This window comes from Acartia tonsa, chromosome 5, assembly GCF_053477335.1.
Source record: "Acartia tonsa isolate MP-2025a chromosome 5, ASM5347733v1, whole genome shotgun sequence".
Taxonomy (NCBI): domain Eukaryota; kingdom Metazoa; phylum Arthropoda; class Copepoda; order Calanoida; family Acartiidae; genus Acartia; species Acartia tonsa.
The window spans coordinates 45,602,758-45,629,564 of NC_137264.1; the positions used below are offsets into that span (position 1 = coordinate 45,602,758).

The window sequence follows — 26,807 nt, forward strand, 5'->3', positions numbered from 1 at the left end:
ATGACTGCCCCTTTTTATTCTGTTTATTTCCCTTGCCCCTTGCCCCCCCCCTCCCTTCTCCCCGTCTGCTACATTCCAAACTAACACAACGAGTGTTTATTTCCCTTCCCCCTTCTTCCCTTATCCCTTCTCCCCGTCTGCAATATTCAAAACATACATAACGAGTAGCGGCATTCTATGCGCAAGTCCCCAAACTCAGTCAGAAACTGCTAAATTCTTGCACATTCCCTTTAAGCCAGTCCCCAAAGTCTGAGACTCATAAAAATTTAATATTCAATCCATTGTCCCCTCCCTTACTCCCTGATTATATATGCATGACACACCCTCTGATTGGCTTTTTCCTTTTTTAGGCCCAAAGTCATTTGATCATAAAATTTTTAAATCTGAATTCATAATTAAAAGCTAAGCTTTCAAATCAAATATATAGCAAATATTTTTGGTTTGTAACTCTTTAGATCACGATAACCGCTGAATAGATTAAGTTATCTAAGTTAAGAAAGCTTCACATAGCCAGCGATCTAAAGGGATAAGACAACGGCCGATAAATTGATGATGTTACACAAAATTACCCCTTCTGTAAATGAAAAATTGGTGGTTGTAACGTTTAGACACTCAAATTAATGAACCGACCAATCAAAATTCAAAATAAGTTCCATTAAGTTGTTTAGAGAATGAATAAAAAACGTTATCATAAAACTTTGGGGACTAGTGTAATAAACGGCCCAATGTCCCCTCCCTCAATGTCATAAAGCTCCAGGGTTAGTTTTATGCTTCTTAACTAAAGCCATGAAATGGTTGATTGGTTAGTTCAAACTAGCAGTGTACATTGATTTATATCGTTTATTGTCTTATCCCTTAAAATCCCTGATAAAACTATAATTTTATTTCTCGTATTCATTTGAATCCGTTGGATAGGAACGGGTTCTCATCCATACGAAAAAACTATGTCTAGCATCGAATTATGTCCAGCTTTCTACGAATATAAAAATGTACAATCATAAGATTAAAACCAGTTTTTTTAGCCGGTGCCTTCGGCACCTCGGGGCTAAAAAAAATGAAACTTGAAAACTTTATGAATGTATAGAATTATAAAAATTAATTATATAATTATAAATTCCTTTTATCAAATGCGCATTTTGAAATTATTTTCAATATAATTTACGTATGTTTTTTTTAACAAACAAATCATTTTCATTAGAATAAACAAGGATGACAACAATCATAAGTAGCGAAGCACAAAGAAAATTAGGATGGGAATACGGACATGGGGATTTTAAAAACCAAGAACTACGAAAAAATAACTATATTTTATACCATGAATTATAAACCAACGGGACGGATAAAGAAAAGAACAGACGGGTGGCTCATTAATATATGGATTTTTTTAAAAGTCAGCCTATTATCTTCAGAAAACAGCTTAAAATCTCCTTAGCGTTATGGACTGACTGACGGACTGACAAAGTGATTTATGGAATAGCTTCACTGCTAAATATATTTTGTAGTATGGAACCTGCTCTATAAGTGTTAATGTCTGTCTGTCTGTACCTCTAGTTGTGTGTCAGTAACACCTAAATTAAACAGAAAAAAAACCTGGGTATAGTCCCTTTCGTGGCAACGACACTTGGGGTGCGATTCGTCGAATTTTTAAATTGGATTTTAATAGGTTATTTTAGGCTAGGGTAGGTTATATTGGGTTAGGTGATTGCCCCACAGGGTTAGGCAATTGGCCCCGCAGTGTTAGAGCCCCCAGCAGGGGCTAGAAATTGGAGAAAAGCTACTGTGAAAGAATTGCCCCTTAAGGAGCGTTGCCACGAAAGGGACTATACCCAAAAACCTTCCATTTTGATCAAAGAACTTGGATTACCTGTTGGATTGTCAAATCATTCTTGAATTTTCAATTCAATTTCATTTTTAATAATTTTTAATGTATTTTAATTTATTGTTGTTTTTTTTCAGGTGTGTTGAATAACATGAATCTTTAGGTTTTAGTCAAATCTTTTTGGATTTATATCAGCTATTATTTAAGCCATTCAAATTTTATTAACTAAAAGCCTAAAAACAAATTCAAATATATTTGAAATATTTTAACTTATTTAAGAAACATTTAAAAGCGCTGTTGCTTATTAACTAAAGTATATCTGTAAGTCTAAATCCTTAGTTAATAATGTTTTAAATACTCAAAATTTATAATTAATTACAACTTAGTTTCTTTTCTGGAAACTGTTTTTTTTTCATCATAAAATTTTGTCATTGCTGCGCTTTTGCAAAAATAACCTAGAAAAAAAATAAAATCCAAATTGACTCAGAAAAAGACGAGAAACCATGGGAAGGGTCTAATCTCCCCCCTCCCCTAAATCCTCCTTCCTTTCTCCTTCCTAATATCTCCTTCCACAAGCCCACACTAATCCTTCACCGCCTCCTTTCTTGGAGGGGGACAACAAAAAATCTCCTAAAAAACTTTCCTAAAAGTGTAATTAAAAAACAATTTTAAAAAAAAATCTACGAAAATGTTGAGAATGAAGGGAAGACGACTTTTTGTGACGCTCATCACTATTTCATTAGCAATTCAAGGTAGGTTTTTATTTCTCAATTCTTATATGTACCATACTATATTTAATTATTAAAAATACCCTTTTATGGCATAGATTTTCATCAATTTTAATCATATATTATTATGCTTTTCCATAAAAATAGCAAAAAAGCAGGCTTTTAAAGTTAAACTGGAAATAAACAACGATATTAAATGATTAAAATCAATGAAAATCTCTTTTTGATAGTAATGAAATAAAGATACTAAAAGATAAAAAGGGAAAAAAATGTATATTATAAAGTCTTAACTAATTATATGACTGTTTTGATTAACTTTTTATCTTTAAGTATATTTACATGTATATAATATATTATAAATCTATTTGTTAAATACGTATTAATACCTATCATTATATAGTATGTGAAAAATACATCATTTCCTTAAGAAAAGTGAAGGATTTTTACACAATTGACATCCCAAGAATTTGAACTTTTGAATCTAGTGCAGTTCACGGTCAAATGTTCCTGGTAACGATTATCTCAGAAATCTATAAACTTTAAATGCTGCTAACGGCCAAACGGTGGATCGCTCTAAATTTTAACCAACAAAAGAAGGCTTACAAATAATCTGGAGTAGTCATTACTCAATAATACTTAGTTATTTCGCAGTTGACATAAATGCGCGAAAAATACTTATTTTATGCGCTTTGTCTTAAGTGAAGCTTTCCCTGTGCATCATTGGATCTTGGCTATTCCAGATTATTTATAGGCCTTGTTATGTCGCTTAAAACGACATGTACGTACAGCCGTTTGACAGTTAGCAGTCTTTTAAGTTTCTAGATTTTGAAGATAATCGTTACCAGAAAAGTTTTACCTTCAATTGCACTAGATCCAAACTCTTAATCAGGTCAAAATTGAATATTGATAACAATTATTGAATGCAATATGACAAAAAATTGCAAAAAAATTACCAATTTTAATTCGTGGAAAAGTTAACTGCAAGTTATTTAAAGAGTAGCTGCGCTATTTTAAAAAAACTAACTCTTTTTTATCTTATTGACATAATGATGTATCGTATGAGAAAAAGTTGCTTTAATGGTTTTAAAATGATAGGATTAAAAATGTAATTAAGATTCTTTATTATTAGACAGAAAGGGGTAGGAGAATGGCGCTGAAATGAATACACAACCCTGTTATCCCCCTATAAACACTTTGGATTTCTTTACCCTAATTTCATCTTATGTAACCCATAAACATGGAACAAAATAGAGAAAAAACAGGAGAATAGCCATGGAACCTAAAAGACAATTCCAGATTAAAGATTAAAACCTGTTAATCGCGTATAGGAAAATTTTTAAAATTTGTCTAGATTTACCCTTAAATAAAAGTAAGAGGATATCTGCCTGTCTGTCTATATATAATCGCTAACCGCTAAACCGATATAGATATCTCTATAAAGTGAGACTTCTTATAGTCTTGATGATATGTATGTATACCTATTTTGAATAAGGCCTCTAGGGGCGTAGTTTGAATTTTTGACTGCCATGTTCTGTCATTTGTTTTCTGGAATGTGTAACCCTGTCAAACGTTTTGCAATTTGTAATTGTTTCAAAATTATAAGAAAATTTTCTAGTGAAAGCTTAACAGCTTTTAAAATGACCAAAAATATGCTTTAATAGTTATTTATTGCATCGTATTAAAAACAGCTTTCCGCGGATATAGAATGCACATTTTTATATTCGTAGTATAATACGATGCTAGATATAGTTCTTTTTTGTATGGATGAGAACCGGTTCCTAACCACCGGGTTCGAATGAATGCGAGAAAAACATTAAAAATTTTTTTTGAGGGTTCGAATTTCTTTAGGACGGTTGGTGGTAATATCTATTAAAATAGTCACGAACCTTCTCTGGACCTATAATAAGCTTCATTGTAAAGGAGAACGAAAACGGTTCAGCAGTTTACGAGATCTTTTTCTACGAGACAAAGACATACAGACATCGTGTTACTTTTATAAAAAATCTTTGGTTTATAAAAACACCGAAAAAGTTTATAAGGGTGGGACTATTTGCTAAATTTCTTTTTCTCCAACATAGCTAAAACAAAGGATAATTCTCACACACAGACAAAGTCAACTTCGATTTTTTTTCTGGTAAAATTTCATTGAAAATTTGCCAAAAAATTGCAATTTTATTGTTTTTGTTAACAGAATGGTTTAGTGTCAAGGGCCGCCAACCGCTAAAAGCATTTTTGCGTCAGTAAATTTGCGGATTTTAGTGACTTTCTTTAAAAGGTATTATTAAAAAGGTTATACATACAGATATATAATATTTAGTTTTAAAGTCCAATAGCTTTTGTTAAAATTTAAAATACCTTAATCTGAAGGGAAAAGATAATGGCCGATAAATTGATGTACATTCCCAATGATGATAGTCAATAATACCCACTCTGTAGATTACAGTAAATTATTCAACTAAAGTCCCCAAGGTTGTTAAGCCAACGAATAAGACAATATTATTATAGGACTTTGGGGACTAGTGTAAATGTAATAGACAGCCCAATGTACCCTCCCTCCCTAAAAAAACCTAATTATCTTACTTATCAATTTGATGGAAGCTATTGACATATCATTGTATTGTTTTAGTTATAAAATATTATAGGTGCTTTCCATTTTAATACATTAAGGAATTACAATAGATTTGGCATAACTTAGATTGATTGAAATATATTAAAATATAGTATCCATATACAACATTGCAGATTGAATTATACCTTTTGAAAGAAAAGTATTATATGTTTATGGCCTGTCCTTACAGGATAGCTTTAACCTGATATATATTTGTTTGAATAGTCTTATTAGTTCTAAACTTTGTTTGAGGGTTTCAGAAGCAATTAGGTTTATTTTGGAAAGCTTATAAACTCTATAATCATTACCAGAAATTCATATGTCTATTGACTGCTGTTTTAAAAATAAAGATTCCTGAAAAGATTGTGAATAACCAATATTTAAAGGTTTTTGCCTCTCTTAAGAAGCTCTAACAAGGTAGTAACCACGAAACCAAGGCCAATAATAGGAAATTGGGGCGAAGCAATTCCCATGAAATCTAAATATTCTAAGCATCACAGTTCAGTAGCTGGCTTGTAAATGTCACAAAATACTGGTATTGTTTTAAATTAACGACTAAGGAATTTTATATATGACTTAGCTCATTTATCGCTTTATATTAAACCATATAGTTAAATGGTACATTATTAATCAAAAAAAAAAATATATATAGGATACAAATATGTATATAGTATATATTTTCTGTATTTTTTCAAGTATGGCTTCGAAACCTATTAATATCCGCTGTATTAGAACCGGTTTTCATCCATACTGAAAAATTATGATTAATTCTTCATTTTAACATCCGCGGAAAACTGTTTAAAATATTATGCGATAAATAACTATTCTGTCCTTTAAGACCTTGATAGCGAATCAACTTGTTAATTTCTTCATTTTAGGAAAGCTTCATAAAGGTCCTTAGATGGTTTTATGCTATTTGTTTCTAAACATTGTTTTACTTGTTATCTTTAAAGCCACCTGAAGAAATTCATAAAAGTGCTTTAATAGAACTTATTATATTGCTTAAAGCAATTCAGTTTTGCAAAAACAAGTATAAAGCTTCTCAAAAAAGCGTTTTAAACTTTATTTAAATGTTATGCTGGTACCCAAAGTTTTATAAACACGTTTTTTTTTATCAACTAGCAGTGTCCAAACTTTTTATTTTTTCCACATAAAGGGTCACATCTTGAATAAGAATGTATAGTACATCAATTTATCGTCCATTGTCTTATTGATGAAGAAGATGATTAAAGTTCCTCAACAGATTATGACGTCATACGATAGAATGGCCAATGAGAGGCCAGTATACACTGTAATTGACCAATGGTAAAATTTATGCTAGCCTCTCATTGGTTATTTTATCGTATGACGTCATAAACTGTCGAGGGACTTTAATCATCTTCCTTATTGAAGACTAGCTTTGCTTCAATATGATAATATATTCAGCGGAAGTTTGTTATGCTGACAGTTCGTCAGTCAGTCAGTAAGCTATGCACTCAAGATTTTATTTTAAACCCATTTATAGTGGATACACATCTACATTTACTAATATATACAATAAAAAGTGAAATTATGTATGTATGTCTGTCTGTATGCCCGTCTGTCAGTCTGTATATCCGTCTGTCTATCCGTCTGTCTGTAAGTCAATCTGTTCCTCTGTGTTACCGTGTTTCTGTCCTCTCACGATTTTTTCAAAAATTCAATAAAACCCTTACTAGTTGAGCGCTTTAAGGCATTATTTACAAGGTCTTGCCCCGATGTTTGTAGCATTAAACCTGCCCGCAACCAACACTAATCTTGAATATTGTGAACTATTTGGTTCCGCCGTCTTTGAGATCTTATTGAACATACGAATCATTTTATATTTTCAATTTTTTAAAAGTTTATGTATGGTTATAATGTGTGTGTGTGTATCAAAAATTCGTGCGCCTTTTGTGTTAAATATAGCGCTTATAGGTAGGCAATAAGCGCATAATTATTTAACAGAAAACGAAGGGAGGGAGGGGACATTAGAAGGTACCAAAAGTTTTATAAACATGTTATCCTATTTGTTGGCTTAACAACTTTTTTTTTATTTACATTTGATTAGTTGGTTTATCAAGTTGAGTGTCCAAAAGTTTCAACCACTAATTGTAATCTACAGAAAAGGTAATTTTGTGGAGATACACAATAATTTATCAGCCATTGTCTTATCCCTTTAGATCCTTGTAATCAAACCCTTTCTTAATTTTCCATATTTGATGAATAATTCTGGAAAATATTGGCCATGCATTTCAGCAGGGATCTTAGGGGATAAGAGAATGGGCGATAAGTTTATGTACCTTTCCAATAAGTAAAAACAAAATTACCCTATCCTTAGATTGGTATTATTGGTTGAAAAGTTTGAACACTTTTAGTTTGGAAGCTGCTGATCACAATGCAATAAATGTACCCAAATTTTTTTTTTATAAAACCTTGGGTACCAGTGAAATTTACAGTCCAATGTCCCCATCCCCAATGAATTTTAAGAACTTCATTTTTCAGCATTCATAGAATTCTTCCTTTCAGCAGTAATGTAGAAAATGTATCCAGAAAAGTCGAATTTAATTCACTTTTTGTTTTTACTTTATTAAATACTGGCGGCTGAACACCTAGCATCAAGGGGTTTTGTACTAGAATAAAGGTGAGGAGAATGCAGACAAATAGCTTAAATCTATCTATAGGCTTGAATCTTAAAATAAAAAAGCTGAAAACCATCCAGGGACCTATGTAAAGCTTTCCTTAAAAGGAGAACTCTACCAATTTAGGAGTTATTGAAATCTTAATCTTCATGAAAAAAACCTTACTACTTTATATAGTAGGATTTAAGCATATTGTCAGCTTTTAATTTTCATTTGATATTAACAGCATTAAATTAGTTTTTTTCCTCCCATATTACCTTCATATTTTCTTCAGAAGAACATTCCCGTCCCAACTTTCAGTGCAATTGCCATTTTTGACTAGTTGGCCGAAAGTGGCAAAATTTGCAATTGCAATTCCGCTTAAAAAGTGCAGCTACTCATAACTTATTAATACTTAGAGGTAGTTTGCAGATAGAGAAGGGCTGTTTATTACACTAGTCCCCAAAGTTTTATCATAACATTTTCTTATTCTTTGCCTCAACATCTTTGGGAACCTTTATTATATTTTGATCGTTTGGGTAATTAAGTTAAGAGTCCAAACGTTTCACCCACTAATTGTAATCTACAGAAGGGGTAACTTTAAGTATCATCATTGGTGATGTACATCAATTTATCGGCTATTGTCTTATCCCTTTTGATTTCTGACCTTAACCATAAAACATTTAGCTCTCTTTCCCTGAAAGTTGTCATCCTTGTTTACAATTTTTCTTCAACAAACTTTCAATCAAATATTTGAAAAACTAATAATCATTTTTGCGAATTATTCTCATAATTTTCACAATGATTAATTGGGAGTTGCAAAAAAATAATTATATACAGAAAAAATGTAGATTGATTTTTTATTATTATTTAAAATTATCTTTTGTTCATTAAAGACTTATTTTCACAGAAATTAACAATATAAATTGAATTACATCCCGAATGATAATAATCAAAATTACCCCTTTTCTGAAGATTTAAATTATCAATTAGACAGGTTGTTAGTTTTGGGGTTTTAAAGGAATTATATTGGTTGGTTATTAAGTGCAGTGTTCAAATGTTTCAACCAATATTTTACTATACAGAAGGGGTAATTTTTCATTGGAGATGTACATAAATTTTTTTATCCTTATTGTCTTATCCCTCTAGATCTCCGAGTATAAGCCACATTTTTCTTTATAATATATGCCCCTTACCCCTAGCTTTCTCACGCCCTTTAAGCTTGAGAAACTTAAAAGAAATAAGATAAACATAAAAATTTTAATTGTTTTGCAGAAAAATAAAAGTTCCTTTTAATGTCAAAGTTCATAAAATCTTAAGGATCTTAAGGGATAAGACAATGGCCGATTAATTGTTGTATACTCCCAATGATAATTTAAAAGATTATTCCTTCTGTTTGAACCAATAATTCAAGATTTATATTAAAAGTATCCAAAGTTTTTTCACGCGACCGACGTAGCAGCAATAGGAAGTCGCAATTCAGCAATAGTTTGATTTAACATTGATAAACATCTAAAAACCTTCGGATGCAAATCAGCTTAAATTTTCGACGTTGCGACAAAACCAACAAATTTTCAAAGTTTTTTCTGGGAGTATGATTTTCCCTTTGACTTTTAATTACACTGGTACCCAAAGTTTCATAACCACGTTGGGTATTTCTATTATGATTGATTCCAAACTTTTTAACCAATAATTACATTTATTGGGGATGTACATCAATATATCGTAGATTTGCATTCTATACTCTAAAGAGGCATAATTGTTTTTTTTCCTAGATGATTTTTTTTGCAACTTTGAGTGATCCTACTCAAGAAATTTTAAGGTCTATTTTTTGCACACTACAGGCATTGATGTGCAATCACTTTCGCATATTATTAAAACTGCATCAGGGACCTAAAGGGATAAATTGATGTACAATCCCAATGATGATACACAACAGTACCCCTTTTTATGATAACAATTTGTGGTTGAAACGTTTGGACACTCAACTTAATGAATTAACCAATTAAAGTTCCAAGAGTTTTAAGCCAACGAATAAGAAAACATTATTATAATACTTTGGGGACTAGTGTAATCAACAGCCCAATGTCCCCTTCTCCCTGTGTTTATTACACTAGTTTCTTAAGTTTAATAATAAACTTTTCTTATTCGTTGGCTGAATACCTTTGGGGACTTCAGAGAATTTTGATTGGTTTGTTTATAAAATTGATTGTTCAAACGTTTCAACCACTAATTCTAATCTACATGTGGTTTAATTTTTTTATTAATATTTAGGATGTACATAAATTTATCGGTCATTATCTTATCCCTTTATAAACTTGGTTTTTGTGCTGTTGTGTTAATAGTGTGATTCATATGCGAAATTGAATGCACAGTATAAGCAATCAAATCTGTACATGAATCCTTTCTTCATTTCTTTTCAAGCATACAAGAACATTTCAATGGGAAATAAATTTTCTCGTATTCATTCGAATCCGGTGGATAGGAACCGGTTCTCATGCATACGAAAAAACTATGTCTAGCATCGTATTATATCCAGCTTTCTACGAATATAAAATTGTACAATCATAAGATTAAAACTAGTTTTTTTAGCCGGTGCCTCTGGCACCTCGGGGCTAAAAAAACTAGTTTTAATCTCATAATTGTACATTCTATATCCGCGGAAAGCCGTTTATAATACGATGAAAGAAATAACTATTCCAGTATGACTTCTACACCGATTAATATCCGCTGGATTAGAACAGGTTCTCAGCAATACTGAAAAATTATGTATAGCAACGTATTATATCCAGTTTTCTACGAATATAAAAAAAATGTACAGTCATAAGATTAAAATCAGTTTGTTTTCTTCAGAATCTTGGAGCTAAAAAAATTTATTTTAATCTTATAATTGTACATTTATTTCCGTGGAAAGCTGTTTATGATACGAAATAACTATTCTTGTATTCATTCGAATTCGGTGGATAGGAACCGGTTCTCAGCAATACTGAAAAATTATGTATAGCAACGTATTATATCCAGTTTTCTACGAATATAAAAAAAATGTACAGTCATAAGATTAAAATCAGTTTGTTTTCTTCAGAATCTTGGGGCTAAAAAAATTTATTTTAATCTTATAATTGTACATTCTATATCCGTGGAATGCTGTTTATGATAGGATGCGAGAAATAACTATTATCATTGAAAATTATTTCAACAGCTAGTTTACTTTCCCCAGATCCCTGAATTATAATTTCACACATGCAGAAATATATTTTCAAGGCAACGAAAGCAATTGACCATGAATATAGAGATAGGTCAATCTGAGGATTATTTTTTCTTTTTGCCCAGAGAGCTTAAGGGTTAAGGCAATGAATGATAGTTTGATATTCATCCCAAATAATGATAAACAAAATTACTCCTTCAGTAGAATTTGTAAAATTTATTAAAAGTAACCGATTTCTTGAATCAACAAATAAGAAACTTTGTGTATGAGTGTATTTTACAGTCCAATGTCCCCCCCCCCCCCTATTTTAATAAGTCATAATACATAATAGATAATATAAAAAAAAATCTTTATCATTTAAATCAACCCCCCAAAAGCAAATTTTATAGGCCATTGTCCAATGCCTATACTCCCCCCCCCCCGGAATAGTTGAATTCACGCATCAAAATTAATCTCCCCCTTTCATCTACCAGATAATACCTTCGACTGGTTTCAAAGCCAGAAAATTTTCTAAAATCACATCAAAGTGAAGAGATATTCTACGCACTATCCTTATGTAATATTGAGGGTTTTATGTAACTATAGAAACAACTTGTGCTATTCTGATCGTTGATTGAATTTTCTCATAAGAAAGGATGTAAATAATAAATGTTTTTCTTTTCAAATTCATGCATTTAATAAAATAGAATGCTTTAAAACCTTCAGGGATAAGACACCAGCATTAACTGTGCAAGGAAGGGAAAAGCCAATGGCAACTAAATTAAGCTACAGTCTTTTTAAAGACCTTTCCTTAGTCTATTTATTATTTGTGAGGGATAAGACAATGAACGATAAAATTATGTACTGTATAATGAAATACAAAATAAAACCTCATTTGTTAAAATGTTTGAACACTGCTATGTTGGAACCAACAAATTTAAATTCAATAAAAGTACCCAAAGTTTAAAAGCCATCCATAAAGATTAAAAAACTTTGGATACCGGTATAATTTACAGTCCAATGTCACCTCCCTCCTTGATAAAAAGTCATTATTCTTTCATTATCTATCCATATAGGCAAAATTGCGACCCTTTTGTGGTAAATCATTGAACCGCATTTTTATTACAACAACCTCACGGTACAACAAATCAACAGCACAACAGCAGCCATGCCACGACTGTTGTGTTGTTGATTTAAAGATCAAGGGTGCAACTTAAAGAAATTATCCAGGGATAAATGGATGGGCCAGTGGAGGATATATAAATCTACCCCCATATTTTTTTAGTTCTGAAACTTAACCATTGGCGGTTCTTTAATATTTTTTGGGGAAAGATATTGTTGAATATTTCATTGTCATTGTCATTTCCCTCCCAGAATCATTAGTTGTAGATTCATCCTTTAAAACAGTAAAAATGTAAAAAAGCACAACAAATTTTTAGGTTTTTAATTTTGAAAGGAAACCTTTAAAGAAAACTTTAACTTGAAATTTATTAGAATATTTACCTTGATTTTGAATGGGCCATGGCGTTATTACTACTTGGATCTTATAGCTGATTATCATTTTCTCTAATAAAGTGAAACTTGTAGCTTGCTAAAATAACGATTTTTCCCATCCACCCAATTTAATATATCCCCTCCCATCCGATTGGATGAACGAAACTGACCAAGAAATAATGTCAATGCTTACAACCTACATTATTTATATTTTTCCCTGGTAAAATAGCCGAGTATATTTTATATCTATTACTTTTTAAACCTTCCCTTTAAATTCAAAAATGGCAAAAAATAACTTATATTTTTTTTTGCAGTTTTACAGGTTTTTTTTCCTAAAAAGTTATTAACCCCTGTACTAGCATTTTTAATCAGAAGAAAAGATTCTATCATTTAAAAAATCAAGGCTATTTTTCAAGATTATCTTATTTCCTCTATGTTTAACTCTAACTAAAGTATCTTTTTTTTTTTAATCAAAAGCATTCTTTACCTTGTTCCTTTTAGTTTTAAAGTAAATGATTTTAAAACTATTTGCATTTTCTATGTTATTGGCCGATTTTAAATATTAAACACAATAATTATTTTTGTCTAATTATAAATTTTATTTTATTTTAGCTTGAATGGTCATTACAAGTCTTGCAGGGATTTAAGAGTAGAGCAATCCTTATAATAAAGTAACAGGATGTCTATTTGTCTGTCTGTTTGTGTGTACAAAAAGGATCTCGCTAACCTCTAAACCGATCGGGCTCTCCTTAACATGGTAGCTTCTCATAGGTCCCGGGAAGGTTTATAACTATTTCAGGAAACCACCCTTCAAAGAGAAATCACAAAAAAATCAAATTTTTGTTACCTATAGAGACTCGAAGGCAACATAGCAAGGTATCGTACAGACGTAAAAGCAACATAGATAGGTTTCGTATTAATAAAAAAAAATATCTAAAGTGCCACTAGAGTCCTCTAGGGAAAATAAAGTGATCTTCCTCCAAAGCCTGTAATTGTGATAGCTTTTATAGTATTGGGACGTGGGGGGGGGGGGGAGGGAGAGTGTACAGCATAAATTTAAATCCATTGTCCTCTCCCTCCCTGGTGTTTTGTAACTAATTTTCACACCATAAATAACCACAATCTCTCATTAGTAGTATCACGGGAGGGAGGGAGGGAGGGGACATTGGACTGAAAAAAAGAACAGTACCCAAAGTTTAATAACCACGTTATCTTATTCGTTGGCTTACAAAAAATGCTGAACTTTCATTGAATTGATTCCAACCTATTAATGTACTAAGCTATCAACCAAAAAGGAAAAATTGTTGTGACTTTTAAGTTAAAAATAGTAGTAGAACGAAAAAAATTTATGTTAACTTTTTAAAAAATTGTCTATAGTTTTTTCAATAAGAAATACACATATTTAGTGAATATTATCGTTCTACTACTATTTTTAAGCCTTAAAACTCACACCTTTACGGATTTTTTGCGCAACCTACTCCTTCCTTTGAATCCAATTGCACATAAGGGGTAATTTTGTTTATCATCATTTGGGTTAGGGTGTATTCAAATTTACCCTTTCATTCCTCAATAACTTAGTAAGACTAAGTAATAAATGAATGTACGCTTTAAATTATTATAAACAAAATTATCCCTTCTATAAATTGAAACTATTATTAAAAGAAATTTAGATTCTGCGAGTTTTTATTACCAACGAATGAACAACATATTTGTAAAACTTTGGGGACCATAATTAATGACAGTCCAATGTCCCCTCCCTCCTTGGGATGAAAGTGATCAATATTACTGACAAAGGCAACTAAAATTAGATTTTCCCTGTGACCAGTCCTGGGAAAAAATACTTTTTGTTTTCCATAAGAAAAAAAAAACAATACTAATTAAATCCATAAGTAGCGCAGAAAAAAAAGATGGAGGGGTCATTGGACTGTAAATTATACTAGTCCCCAAGGTTTTAAAAAAATTTTCTTTCCTTTGTTGGCTTAAAATTGTTCTTGATTGAGTTGTAGAAACAAGCAGTGTCCAAACTTTTCAACCATTAATTTTAATCTAAAGAACGCATAATTATGTTTATCATAGCTGGGGTTGTATATCAATTCATCATCCAATGTATTATCTCTTATGTTGGTACCCAAAGTGTAACAACCTCGTCATCTTACTCGTTGGCTCAAAAATTTTGGGTACTTTTAATGGAATTTTCTTAGTTGATTTCTTACTACTTGTGTCTCAACAGTTTAACTCATAATTTTATCAATAAATGGGTCATTAATCTTTGGGGATGCCTATCAATTAATCGTCTATTGTCTTATCCCTGAGTTGAAATCATGGATGTGTGACAGAAAATAAGAAAATATGATTAAATCACAACTGTTTCTAGTTTATTAAACCGCACTGCATATCATAATAAAGCAAGGACTAGTATGCTCTTAAGAAGTACAACAATACTAAGAATAAGATGGATCTCTGTACCGATATGGTTCTCCTCCAAACTGTTTCTAGTTTATCAAACCGCTGTTTATCATGAAAAAAACAAGGACTATCATGTTCATAAAAAGACGAATCGCTGGACCTTTAGGGGTTTTCTTTAAAACTGAACCTAAAAATAGATGGTGATTTTAATAATAAATATATTAATATAAATAATATTATATCATATCATATTCAAAAATTAAAGTTTTACTATTTCTGAATGACATACAGACGAATATATCCTAGTTATAGAGCAGCTACGCTACGTGTACCATGTTTGAACGGATTAATGAATCAAATACTTTTATTAGTATATGATTATTAACTAAATATGTTTATCAAAAACAACATTATGAAAAGTAGTAAGGTTTTTTAATTTGTCTCTTAAAATCGCATAACTTTATAAACTGATATGGCTCTACATTTTAAAATTTAATCTTTGGGGTTGTTTTAGGCGGATTTTGTTCTGTTCCTTCCCCTTTGAATTTGGTTGACAAACTAAAAGTGTCCTAACTTTTATGCCAATAATTTCAATCTTCAGAACATGTGACTTTATTCATCATCCAATGTCCTAACCCTGCAGTGATTGGGATTTTCAAAGCGTGAAATATCATCACTTAGACATTAAACTTTCCCGTTAACTTATCATCAGGGATCTTAGGGGATAAGACAATGGACAATACATCCTTCTTTAGATTGGTGGAAAAGTTTGGGGACTGCTAGTTTGTACTATCTAATCAAGTTCCTTACGTTTTAAACCAACAAATAAAAGATGCTGTAAGTATTGGTGCAAAAAATGGGGACTAATTTCAAATTGATTTGACGGGGCTGATTTTTTTACATCACAAGTGAAGGGAAAGAAAAGGGAAAGAAACCCTCTAGAAAAGAGATGGGGTTTCCCTTCACATGTGACGTAAAAAAAACAGCCCCGTCAAATCAATTTGAAATTCGTCCCCCTTTTTTGCACCAATACTTACAGCATCAAATAAAAAAGCATGTTTATAAAACTTTGGGTACCAGTATAATTTTTAGTCTAATGTCTCCTCCTTCCCTGCTTACAATACATGAGTAAAGTTTTATGGCAGGGATAATTACTCTGAATAAAATTTGTTGTCATCAATTTAAGGGAGGGAGAGGACATTGGTCTGTTTATAACACTAGTCCCCATTGTTCTATAATTCGTTGGCTTAACATCTTTTGGAGACATTTATTGAGTTTTGATTGGTTGGTAAAAGTTGAGTGTCCAAACGTTTCAACCACTGATAATGATTTACTAAAAGAGGGCAATTTATCGCCTATTATCTTATCCCTTATATATATATTAGCATTATCTAGTTTAATAGCAGCTGCGCCCATAGCATCTACGAGCTCCGTAAGGGGAGGGTAGTGGCATAAAAAATAGCCTAAAAGTATCCCAAACCTTAAGTTAAGATATTAAATAGCATAAAACCTTTTCAGGCATATCTAAACCTCCATCAAAATGTGAAAAAAAAACCTTACTACTTTGATATGTATTTGATATAAACACATTGCTTAAAATGATTTTATGCTGCTGTAATAATAATTTTGAACCTCTATCTCTGTTACTTCATGATAGTTAAGCTTTGGAATATTATTTATTGATAACGGGTGATTTGAGGGATCTAAAGGGATAAGACAATGGCCGAGAAATTGATGTACATCCCCAATGATGATACACAAATTACACCGTAGGTATATAACAATTGGTGGTTGAAACGTTTGGACACTCAACTTAAGAACCATGTATTCAAAATTCAATTAAAGTCCCCTAAGTTGTTAAGGCAACGAATAAGAAAACAATGTTAGAAAACATTGGGGACTAGACTATAGAGCCCAATATCCCCTTCTGTGAGGTAACACTCATAAGCAAAAATTTATAGTTTTTATCATAAAAACTTCATTTTATGTAATATTTAAAATTATCACCATATAAACTTTACTTTAAAATCTTTAACTTTTAAAATTCCAAGAGATTATGGAAACATTGAGCACTAAATTATACTGGTACCCAATACAATCTACATTTGTCAAAGTACCCAAAGTTTTACGTCAAACAAGTTTGTAAAACTTTGGGCATCAATGTCTCCTCTCTCTATATATAGGTTGTACTTTATTTCAAACTAAAAACCTCACAAAATTGAATTTTTATTTCTCAGGAATTTCTCAATTGTCGAGAAAAAACGAAATAAATGGTCAAAAAATATATTAAATATACAAGTACAATCATAAATTGAACAAGGATGACAACATCTTGGATAGCAAATCTTTATGATTAAACTGTAGGATAAACGAACATCAACACTTGTATAGTGTCATTAATAAGCAGAATGTCAATTAAAGATATGAACAAATTTACACAAATAAATCATTCTGTTTAAAGACATACTTACATTTTATATACTTATAAAATTGTACATTTTTCTGAAAATAAAATTTAATACTTAAAATGAAAGCAAACTTTAAAGTACTAAAATATAATTATTTTAACCAAATAATAAAATTTCTGTATTAATGATTTAAAAGTCTTTATGCTATAACCACAGAAAAAAATCTTGATAGATATTTTTTAGATTTATTGTATTTGAAAAAAATCTAAAATCATGGATTAAATTTTTTAGTATGGCTTCAAAATCGATTAAAATCCGCTGAATTAAAACCAGTATTCAGCCATACCGATAAATTATGTATAGCACCGTATTATATTTAGTTTTCTACGAATTTTAAATGTACAATCATAACATTATATCCAGTCGGGGCTAACAAAACTGGTTATAATGTCATAAATCAATTATACATTTTTATACCGTCGGAAAGCTGTTTATAATACGATGCGATAAATAACTATTATTAAAGGCTAAATATTTTATGCATACATACTATCTGGTACACGAATGAGTAATAACTATCATTCAACGTTCTATCACCGATTAATACCATCTCGAGGGTTCCCAAAGTTTTATAAACATTTTCTCGTATTCATTCGAATCCGGTGGATAGGAACCGGTTCTCATCCATACAAAAAAACTATGTCTAGCATCGTAACTATTATTTTATTCAATAGTTTGAAAACTTTTGGAACTTTTATAGAATCTTGATTGGGTTATACAAACTAGCAGTGTCCAAACTTGTTATCCAATAATTTGAATCTACAAATAATTTTGTTTGTCATAATTAGGGTTGTGCATCAATTTATCGTCCATTGTCTTATCCCTTATGATCCCTGTTTCACTCCGTTGCTAATTTGTCACGATTCACTAATTAGTTTTTAAAACTGTTCATAAAAATATTTAAAATACTGATTATGACAGTAAAGTTTTAGCCCGTTTAAGCCAGATAATTTTATGTTATCCCATTTAAAAAAAAGTCTTTTAAACCTATATTTACAGTTTCTCGTCATATAACATACATATATGAATCAATATATAAAATAAAAGGACTTTCAAATACTTGTTTTTATATAGAATACATTATCATAAGAACTTTTAAAAGAAAATATGCTAAAATCTTGTTCAGCATAATGTGAATTTCAAATAGTCGAACCGCTTCTCATCGTTCCCAGGAAGGTTTATAACTATTTTTGGGGAGGGTACCACCACCCTCCCAAGAGAAATCACAAAAAATCGATTTTTTTACGTAGAGACTTGAACGCAACATAGAAAGGTTTTCAAAATATTGAAAGTGCCACTAGAGGCCTCTAGGGGCGTAGCCGCTAGTTTTATATAAATAGTATGGTTTTAAGCTAATTTTATGCCCCACCTTATTCGCAACCGTTAGTATGCAAAAAAAAATCAGAATGTCTTTTTAAACATGATCCTGTGTATGTGGTTTTTAACACAGAAAAACTGATCATGCTCGTTGTTTTTTTTTGGGCGGATATTTAGGTTGTTAAAAATTGAAACCGTTTTCTTGTACTAACGATTACACACACTAAAATGTTACCGTTTTACCCTTTTTTTGGAACAGAGACTTGCTTATTAAAAACAATTATCTATAATACAAAGTAGAACGATGTCTGTCTGTTTGTTTGTCTGTGTGTCTGTTTGTTTGTAGCGAAGGATCTCGCTAACCGCTGAACCGATCGGGTTCTCCTTTACAGGGTAGCTTCTTATAGGTCCCGGGAAGGTTTATAACTATTTTCTTGGGGGGGTGGGACACCCCCAACCCCCCCAAAAATGAAAAATACCCCCCCAAAAAAATTTTTTTCTTTTAAAACTAAAATTAAACTAGTGGGATCGACTAACCCCCCCCCCCCCAAAAAAAAAAAAAAAATCCCCCCCTAAAAAATTTTTTTTTTCTTTTTTATTTTAAATATAAAATACGAAAAATTAGTTTGTTCAAACCTCTTGGGGCAAAGCCCCTAGAGGCTAGGGGCGAAGCCGCTAGTTAAAATTATAAAGTAAAGGGAGGGGAATTTGAATTAAGGTCGTCTTTCACCTACGAAATGGCCTAGAACCTGTCCTTGATTAATCTTCCCGATTATTCATTAACATTCAGATACTTTATTATTAGACTAGCGGCTACACCCCTAGCATCTTGAGATTCTGTCGTAGACATTGTAGTATTTTGGTTATTAAGGCTTCATAACTATAGCCTAAAACCATCACAGTACCTATGTCAAGTTTCCTTTAAAAGAGAATTCAATCAGTTCAGGACCATTTAAAATCTTCAGCTTCAGACAAATAAACTCTAGGTACTACTTTATAAAATTTGATTCCCAATTCCTATTCTTGAAAAAAGCCCATCTTTGTTTAATGATTTAACAAGGATGGCAACATCCATAAAAGCGAAGCACTGAAACGGTAGGACAAACGGACATTAACACTTGTATAGTGTCTAAACTGAATCATCAGAATATAAAAGTATAAGAGTCGAAGCAAAATTGTAAGTAAATTTGTTGAAAAACTGCTTGATACAGGATAATGTTTATAGACATACTTACGTTTTAAGGGCTTGATTATAGAGTTGCTTCGCTTATAATATTGATCTTTGTTGTCCCAGGAATCAATATACAAAAAATTAGATCAAACGGATAATTAGATCACATAAAAATTTGTTGTTAAAAAAGTAGAAAAATCAACATGTTTAAAATGGACATACGGACATTCTGCTTATGATTATAGAGTTTCTTTCTAAATCGTACCTAACTACAACAGGAATCATCATGCAAAGTTTGAAATCGTTAGGACAATTCTAACATGCCTAAATTAACGAATAAAAGCTATCTATCTCGGACGGACGGACGGACGGACGTACGGACGGACGTACGGACGGACGGACCGACCCTAATTATAGAAAAGCTTCGCTTTTAAAAATGCTGAAGACAATTAATGTTTGAATTTTAGGGCATCATAAACTATTTCATGAACAAGAATGACAACACATTTAGATAACGGGGCTTAATAAATAACTTTTTTATAGGACTATATTTGATTTTAATTAAAAAAAATACGGAGGGGTGATTTCTTTTAGCAGGGTGGTGGTACCCCACCCTAAAATAGATGTAAACCTTCCCAGGACCTATGAGAAGCTAAATTGTAAAGGGAAACCATATCAGTTTGGCAGTTAGCGAGATCCTTAAGTACAAAAAGACATCCTGTTCCTTTTTTATTGGAAGCTGATTTAAAACCTTTTAAAAGCAGAACAAAAAATTTAAGAAAATATTAAATAAAGACATAAAAAGCAAAATGCCCTAAGTAATTTTAGTTTAAATGGTTATGACTTTTATCTGCTATTGTGGTATAATTAATGTCAAGGCATGAAAGCTATTTTTAAAAGCGAAGCTTTTCTATAATTAGGGTCGGTCCGTCCGTACGTCCGTCCGTAACGGATAGATTTTTTCGTTAATTTAGGCATGTTAGAATTGTCCCATCGATTTCAAATTTTGAATTGTGATTCCCTTAGTAGTTAGGTACGATTTAGAAAGCATAGCAACTCTATAATCATCACCAAAATGTCCGTACGTCCATTTTAAACATATTGATTTTTACTTTTTTAACAACAAATTTTTATGTGATCTAATCATCCGATTGATCTGATTTTTGGTATATCGATTCCTGGGACAACAAAGTATAATGTAATAAGCGAAGCAACTCTATAATCAAGTCCTAAAAATGTAAGTATGTCCATAAACATTATCCTGAATCAAGCAGTTTTTCAACAACTTACTAACAATTTTGCTTTGACTCTTACACATTTATATTATGATTATTCAGTTCTGACACTATACAAGTGTTAGTGTCTGTTTGTCCTACCGTTTCAACGCTTCGCTTTTATGGATTTTGTCATCCTTGTTTACAAATGCTTATGTGAATTTCTTTGTTGCTAACAAAAGTGTAATACATCAATTATTGACTCATAAGTCAGCCATTGTTAACATATTTAATTTCTAACTCGGGATAAAGAGCTACATAAGTAGCGAAGCAAAAATAAAATAATTATAAAAGACTGTATAAATTATTGAATACACTAGTACCCAAAGTTTTATAATCACGTTATCTTATTTGTTGGCTTAAAACCTTTGGTTGAATTTCAAACAATTATTTTAATCTACACAAAGGAGTAATTTGTTTATTATAATTAGGGATGTATATTAGTTTATCGTTCATTGTCTTATCCCTATATGTATACTTTGTAAACAATTTATAAATACATAATTTAATTTCTCGTATTTATTCGAATCCGGTGGATAGCAACCGGTTCTCATCCATACGAAAAAACTATGTCTAGCATCGTATTATATTCAGCTTTCTACGAATATAAAAATATACAATCATAAGATTAAAACCAGTTATTTTTAACCCGTGCCTTTGGCACCACGGTGCTAAAAAAATGATTTTAATCTTATAATCGTACATTCTAAATCCGCGGAAATCCGTTTTTAATACGATGCGAGAAATAACTATTAGAATCATAACGAACTGACGGACAAATCCTACTAAAAGATTAGCTTTACAGCTAAAAAATATAGAAATATCTAATTTCGTTGTGTTTATAAATAGCTTTAGGACATGTCTTTACTTAAATATTGTTTTCTTTATAAATATTTTTATATTCAATTGTTTCTTTGTATAAATTAGACTGATGGAAAACGTGCAGGAACTTGGGAATAAGACAATGGTCAATAAATAGTATCCTCTTGAAGTCATATAAAATTGGGTATCTGTTTCATTATGGGGGAAAGCAGGGTTGTAAATTAGTTAGTAGTGTCCCCTCCCTGCCTGCATAATGACTTGGTGGTAATAATCAGACCAAATCTAGAAATTTATTGATATTTAAATGAACAAAATGCTGACAGCTGTAAATGCACTTTTTTTAAAAGCGAAGCTTTTCTATAATTAGGGTTGGTCCGTCCGTCCGTCCGTCCGTACGTCTGAGACAGATAGCTTTTTTTGTTAATTTAGGCATGTTAGAATTGTCCTATCGATTTCAAACTTTGGTCATGGTCATGGTCATGGTCATGGTCATTCCTGAAGTAGTTAGGTATGATTTAGAAAGCGTAGCAACTCTATAATCATTACCAGAATGTGCGTACGTCCATTGTAAACATGTTGATTTTTCTACTTATTTAACAACAAATTTTTATGAGATCTAATTATCCGATTGGTCTGATTTTTGGTATATTGATTCCTGGGACAACAAAGTACAATATTATAAGCAAAGCAACTCTAAAATCAAGTCCTAAAAATGTAAGTATGTCCATAAACATTATCCTATATCAAGAAGTTTTTCAACAAATTTACTCACAATTTTGCTTTGACTCTTATTCATTTAAATTCTGACTATTCAGTTCTGACACTATACAAGTGTTAATGTTCGTGTGTCCTATCGTTTCAGAGCTTCGCTTTTATGGATGTTGTCATCCTTGTTTGTATAGAAAGGGAGGTGACATTGGACTGAAAATGATATTGGTCCCCAAAGTATTTTTTATCATTCATTGTACTAAAAACTTCGGGTAATTTTATTAAATTTTCGTTGTCAAACTTTTCTTTTAATTTGAATCTACAAAAGAGGTAAGTTTGTCAATTATCATTGAGGATGCATATTAGTTTATCGGCCATCGTCTTACCCCTTTAGATCTATTAATTTAGTCAAAATTTAAAATGTAAATTTTAAGCCAACAAATTTATCTATACATTTTCAAAATATAAAAGTCAAGAAAATTTTCACATTATACTACAAATAAAGAAAAATTTACTGGCAACAAACCGTTACAATTTTTATAATTGACTCGACTTACTAACCGTGTCAATGATCTAAAAAGATAAGACAATGGCCGATAAATTGATGTGAATCCCCGATGATAATACACAAAATTACACCGTCTGTAGATTTTTTTGCACACCCTTTAGTTGAAACAAAATAAACACACCAATCAAAATTCATTAAAAGTCTCCAAAGTTGCTAATTCATCGAATAAGAAAACGTTATTATAACACTTTGGGGACTGATGTAATAAACAGTCCAATGTCTCCTCCCTCCATGTTTAAGGACACATTAAAGGGAAAACTATTATTTATGAAGAGTTGAACGATACGCTCTAGAATGTCCGTTTGTTACTTAGAAGCTTTAAAACAGCTGGGTATACAGACTTTATTATTATTTATAAACAAATTAAACTTTTAAAAGACTTTCTCCATATAAAAATACAATTTGCTGCGCCCCAAGTCTCTGGAGGAAGGCGGATAAGTTAGAGAAAATAGCCTAAAACAACTAAAAGACAAATATATAAATCACTTCTGAAAAGTTTCACTAGTAATTTCCGAGATCTTTAGCCTCAGACATAAAAAGAACTTACTACTTTATATTATAGGATGGAGTTTACTTTAAAAATGTCATATTTGATTAGCCCTTTAGTGTCTAAGGTTTCATTGGGTCAATATTACAGTGTAATTTTTTGCAACATAACTTTTGTAGGGCATTTTTATGCACCTTTTTTGCATAGATTTATTTATAATTTCGGATATTTGACTGTTTATAACACAAGTCTCCAGAGTTTTATAACAACGTTTTCTTATTTTTTGGCTTAACAACTTTGGGGAGTTTTTGCGAATTAGTTTATGCATTAAGTTCAGTGTTTAAACGTTTTATCCACTAATTTTAATGTAAAGAAGGGTAATGTTGTGTATCATCATTGGGGATGTACATCGATTTATCGACCATTGTCTTATTCCTTTAGATCCTTAGGTTGTTTATCTAAAAGTGCACTAATGCTAATGTGTCCTAAATTACCCTTAAAAATCCGCAAATTACCCGCATTTTACAGCCTTATTGATATTCAACATTAGAAACTGACCTTTTTGATCATACTTCCATGCCACATAAGCACACTTAGAATATTGCCGCATTCAGTCACACTTACAAAGGAAGCTTTACTACTAGAAATCTATATCTACCTTTTATTTACTTTCTAGCACTAAAATAATGATAGTTAATAAGCATGTTACGTCACATTCGTACTAGCGGCTCCACCACTAGCTTCTAGAAGATCTTTTATTACAATAGACGATCAATTGATATACAACCCCAACGATGGTAAACAAAATTAACCCTTTACAGATTAAATGTTTTGACACTACAATTTTATTACCAACAAATCAAATATTAAACGAAAGTACCCAAAGTTTTAAGCAAAAAAAGAGACTAGTTTTGGGTACCAGTTGTAATTTACAGTCCAATGTCCCCTCCCTTCCTGCTTAAATTAGACTAAAAAAAGCATCAGCTGAGCATTACTTTGAAATTTTACAACTATTTAACAACCTGAAGTTTCACAATAATCATTAAAATACAATTACACAACCAAGAAAAAGAGTATCAATTTAAGATTTTTATTTTTTTATTCGTGGAAATTTGTCTATAATACAATACTTTTTTGGTATCTATTTCGTTGCTATACTGGAAATGATTTTGAAATTAAATGAAGCTAATCTTATCCTTTTTAAAAGCAAAGTTTTCTATAATTAGGGGCGGTCTGTCCGTCCGTAACGGTTAGCTCTTTTCGTTAGTTCAGGCATGTTTGAATTGTCCAATTAAACTTTGCATGGTGTTTATTGTTTTTATGTTTGTTTGTCCTACGTTTTCAGAGCTTCGCTTTCATGGATGTCGTCATCCTTGTTATATATAGAACAGCCTTGGCATTTCTGAGTCTATTTTTATGCCATTATTGTTGCTTTAATGGATTTTTTTTTACCAGGGAGGGAAGGGATATTAGGCTGTTTATTACACTAGTACTCAAAGTTTTATAATAACATTTTCTTATACTTTGACTTAACAACTTTGGTGACTTTTATTGAATTTTGGTTCAAACGTTTCAACCACTTACTGTAATCTACAGTAACTTTGTGAATCATCATTTGGGATATACATCAATTTATTGGTCATTGCCTTATCCCTTTAAATTGCTGATTTGTTGCACAGCCATGGGCTTATATATACCCTCCAAAACGCCATGAAATCAATTACCTTGTTTATTTTTATAATTGGATTCGCAATCTACTTTATATGCACTCTTCAAAATCGCACACATTCGCAACATCACACAGGGGTAAGACAATGGACAATAAATTGATGCACATCTCCATTGATAATACAAAAAAAGCGGATTCTGTAGATTACAGTTAGTGGTTGAAAAGTTTGGACATTCAACTTAATAAACTAACTAAAAAATTTTATGAAAGTCCCCAAAGTTTTTAAGCCAACGAATAGGAAAACTTTATAATAAAACTTTGGGGACTAGTGTAATTAACAATACAATTTCTTCATTAATTGTAAATTAAATGCTGTAATAATTATTAATTCCATAGTTTTATAGACAGCTTTCCATGGATATTATAAAGAAAACTTACAAATTTAAAACTAGTTTTATTAGCCCCGAGGGGCCAAAGTCTAGGGCTAACAAAACTGGTATTAATTTTTTAACTTTTATTTTATTATTCGTCGTATGTAATACAATGCTATACATGAATTTTCAGTATGGTTGTTAAATTGAAAATTTTTCCTTGACACTGGGCTTAATGTTATAAACAAGTCATTGATTAATATTAGTTGAGCTTCGCTTTTATAGATGTTGCCATTCTTGTTATAAATATTTCCCATTAACGGCGTGAAAAATTAAACAATTTTCTTGTGCTCTAAGCTTCCTCAAAATCTGAGCAAAATTTCGCAAAAATTTGAAATTGAATTCAGCAACAATTTTGTGTATTTGTGGAATTGTGCTCAAGTTAAATTGTTTGGAAATTAAGGTAGTCGGAAGTATGATTAGACATGCACAATAATTTTAGAATTAAAATAAATTAAAAGAAAATAATTCCTTTTTTAAACTTTCAGTATTAGTATATGTCTTTATCATATGATTTAAAAGAATCTTCCAAAGCGCTGGACCGACAAGTTTAATTAGTTTTAGGTTGAGGGTACCTCTATAATATATCTTAAAAGTAAATCACAACTATATAAAAAAAATATCTTCATAAATTTCGTAAAGTTATAGACGTTTAGGAGTGGACCGAAACCTCCACCCATCTGAAATTGTAAACTTTCGACAAGTCAGATGCACATCTAAAAGGGCTAAAAAATCTTCTAAAATTCGGGTTTTGTTTCACCACCGCCGTGAGAAAAAGACCACCTCTATAGAAACGAGGACAAAAAGCGACACTAAAACTTTGAGGAAGAGTGACAAAAGATGGGTTTTATATTCTGTTTTCAAAACATGTAAGGTCTTTAAAAAGCAGAGATAAATGGATGTATTATTACTTGGATCAAACACCATATTTTCCAGTTCTCTAACAAAGTAAAACACACAGCGGGCTTAAAGCAAGATACCCCTACATCCAACATAACTTTACACTATCCCCATTTTCCTACTGGATGAGCGAAC

General features: G+C 31.4%; 1 protein-coding gene across 4 annotated transcripts in view; it reads left to right on the forward strand.

Annotated features, from left to right (window-relative positions):
• LOC145319632 (uncharacterized) overlaps positions 1–26,807 on the forward strand; it is a 208,770-nt gene that overhangs the window by 126,722 nt on the left and 55,241 nt on the right. For all 4 annotated transcript variants that reach the window (XM_080161903.1, XM_080161904.1, XM_080161905.1 and 1 more), the window contains exons 2-3: positions 1,957–1,982; positions 2,307–2,571. In XM_080161903.1, coding sequence (XP_080018029.1) covers positions 2,508–2,571 — 64 coding nt within the window. In that variant the 5' untranslated portion in view covers positions 1,957–1,982; positions 2,307–2,507. The remainder of the gene's footprint in view (positions 1–1,956; positions 1,983–2,306; positions 2,572–26,807) is intronic.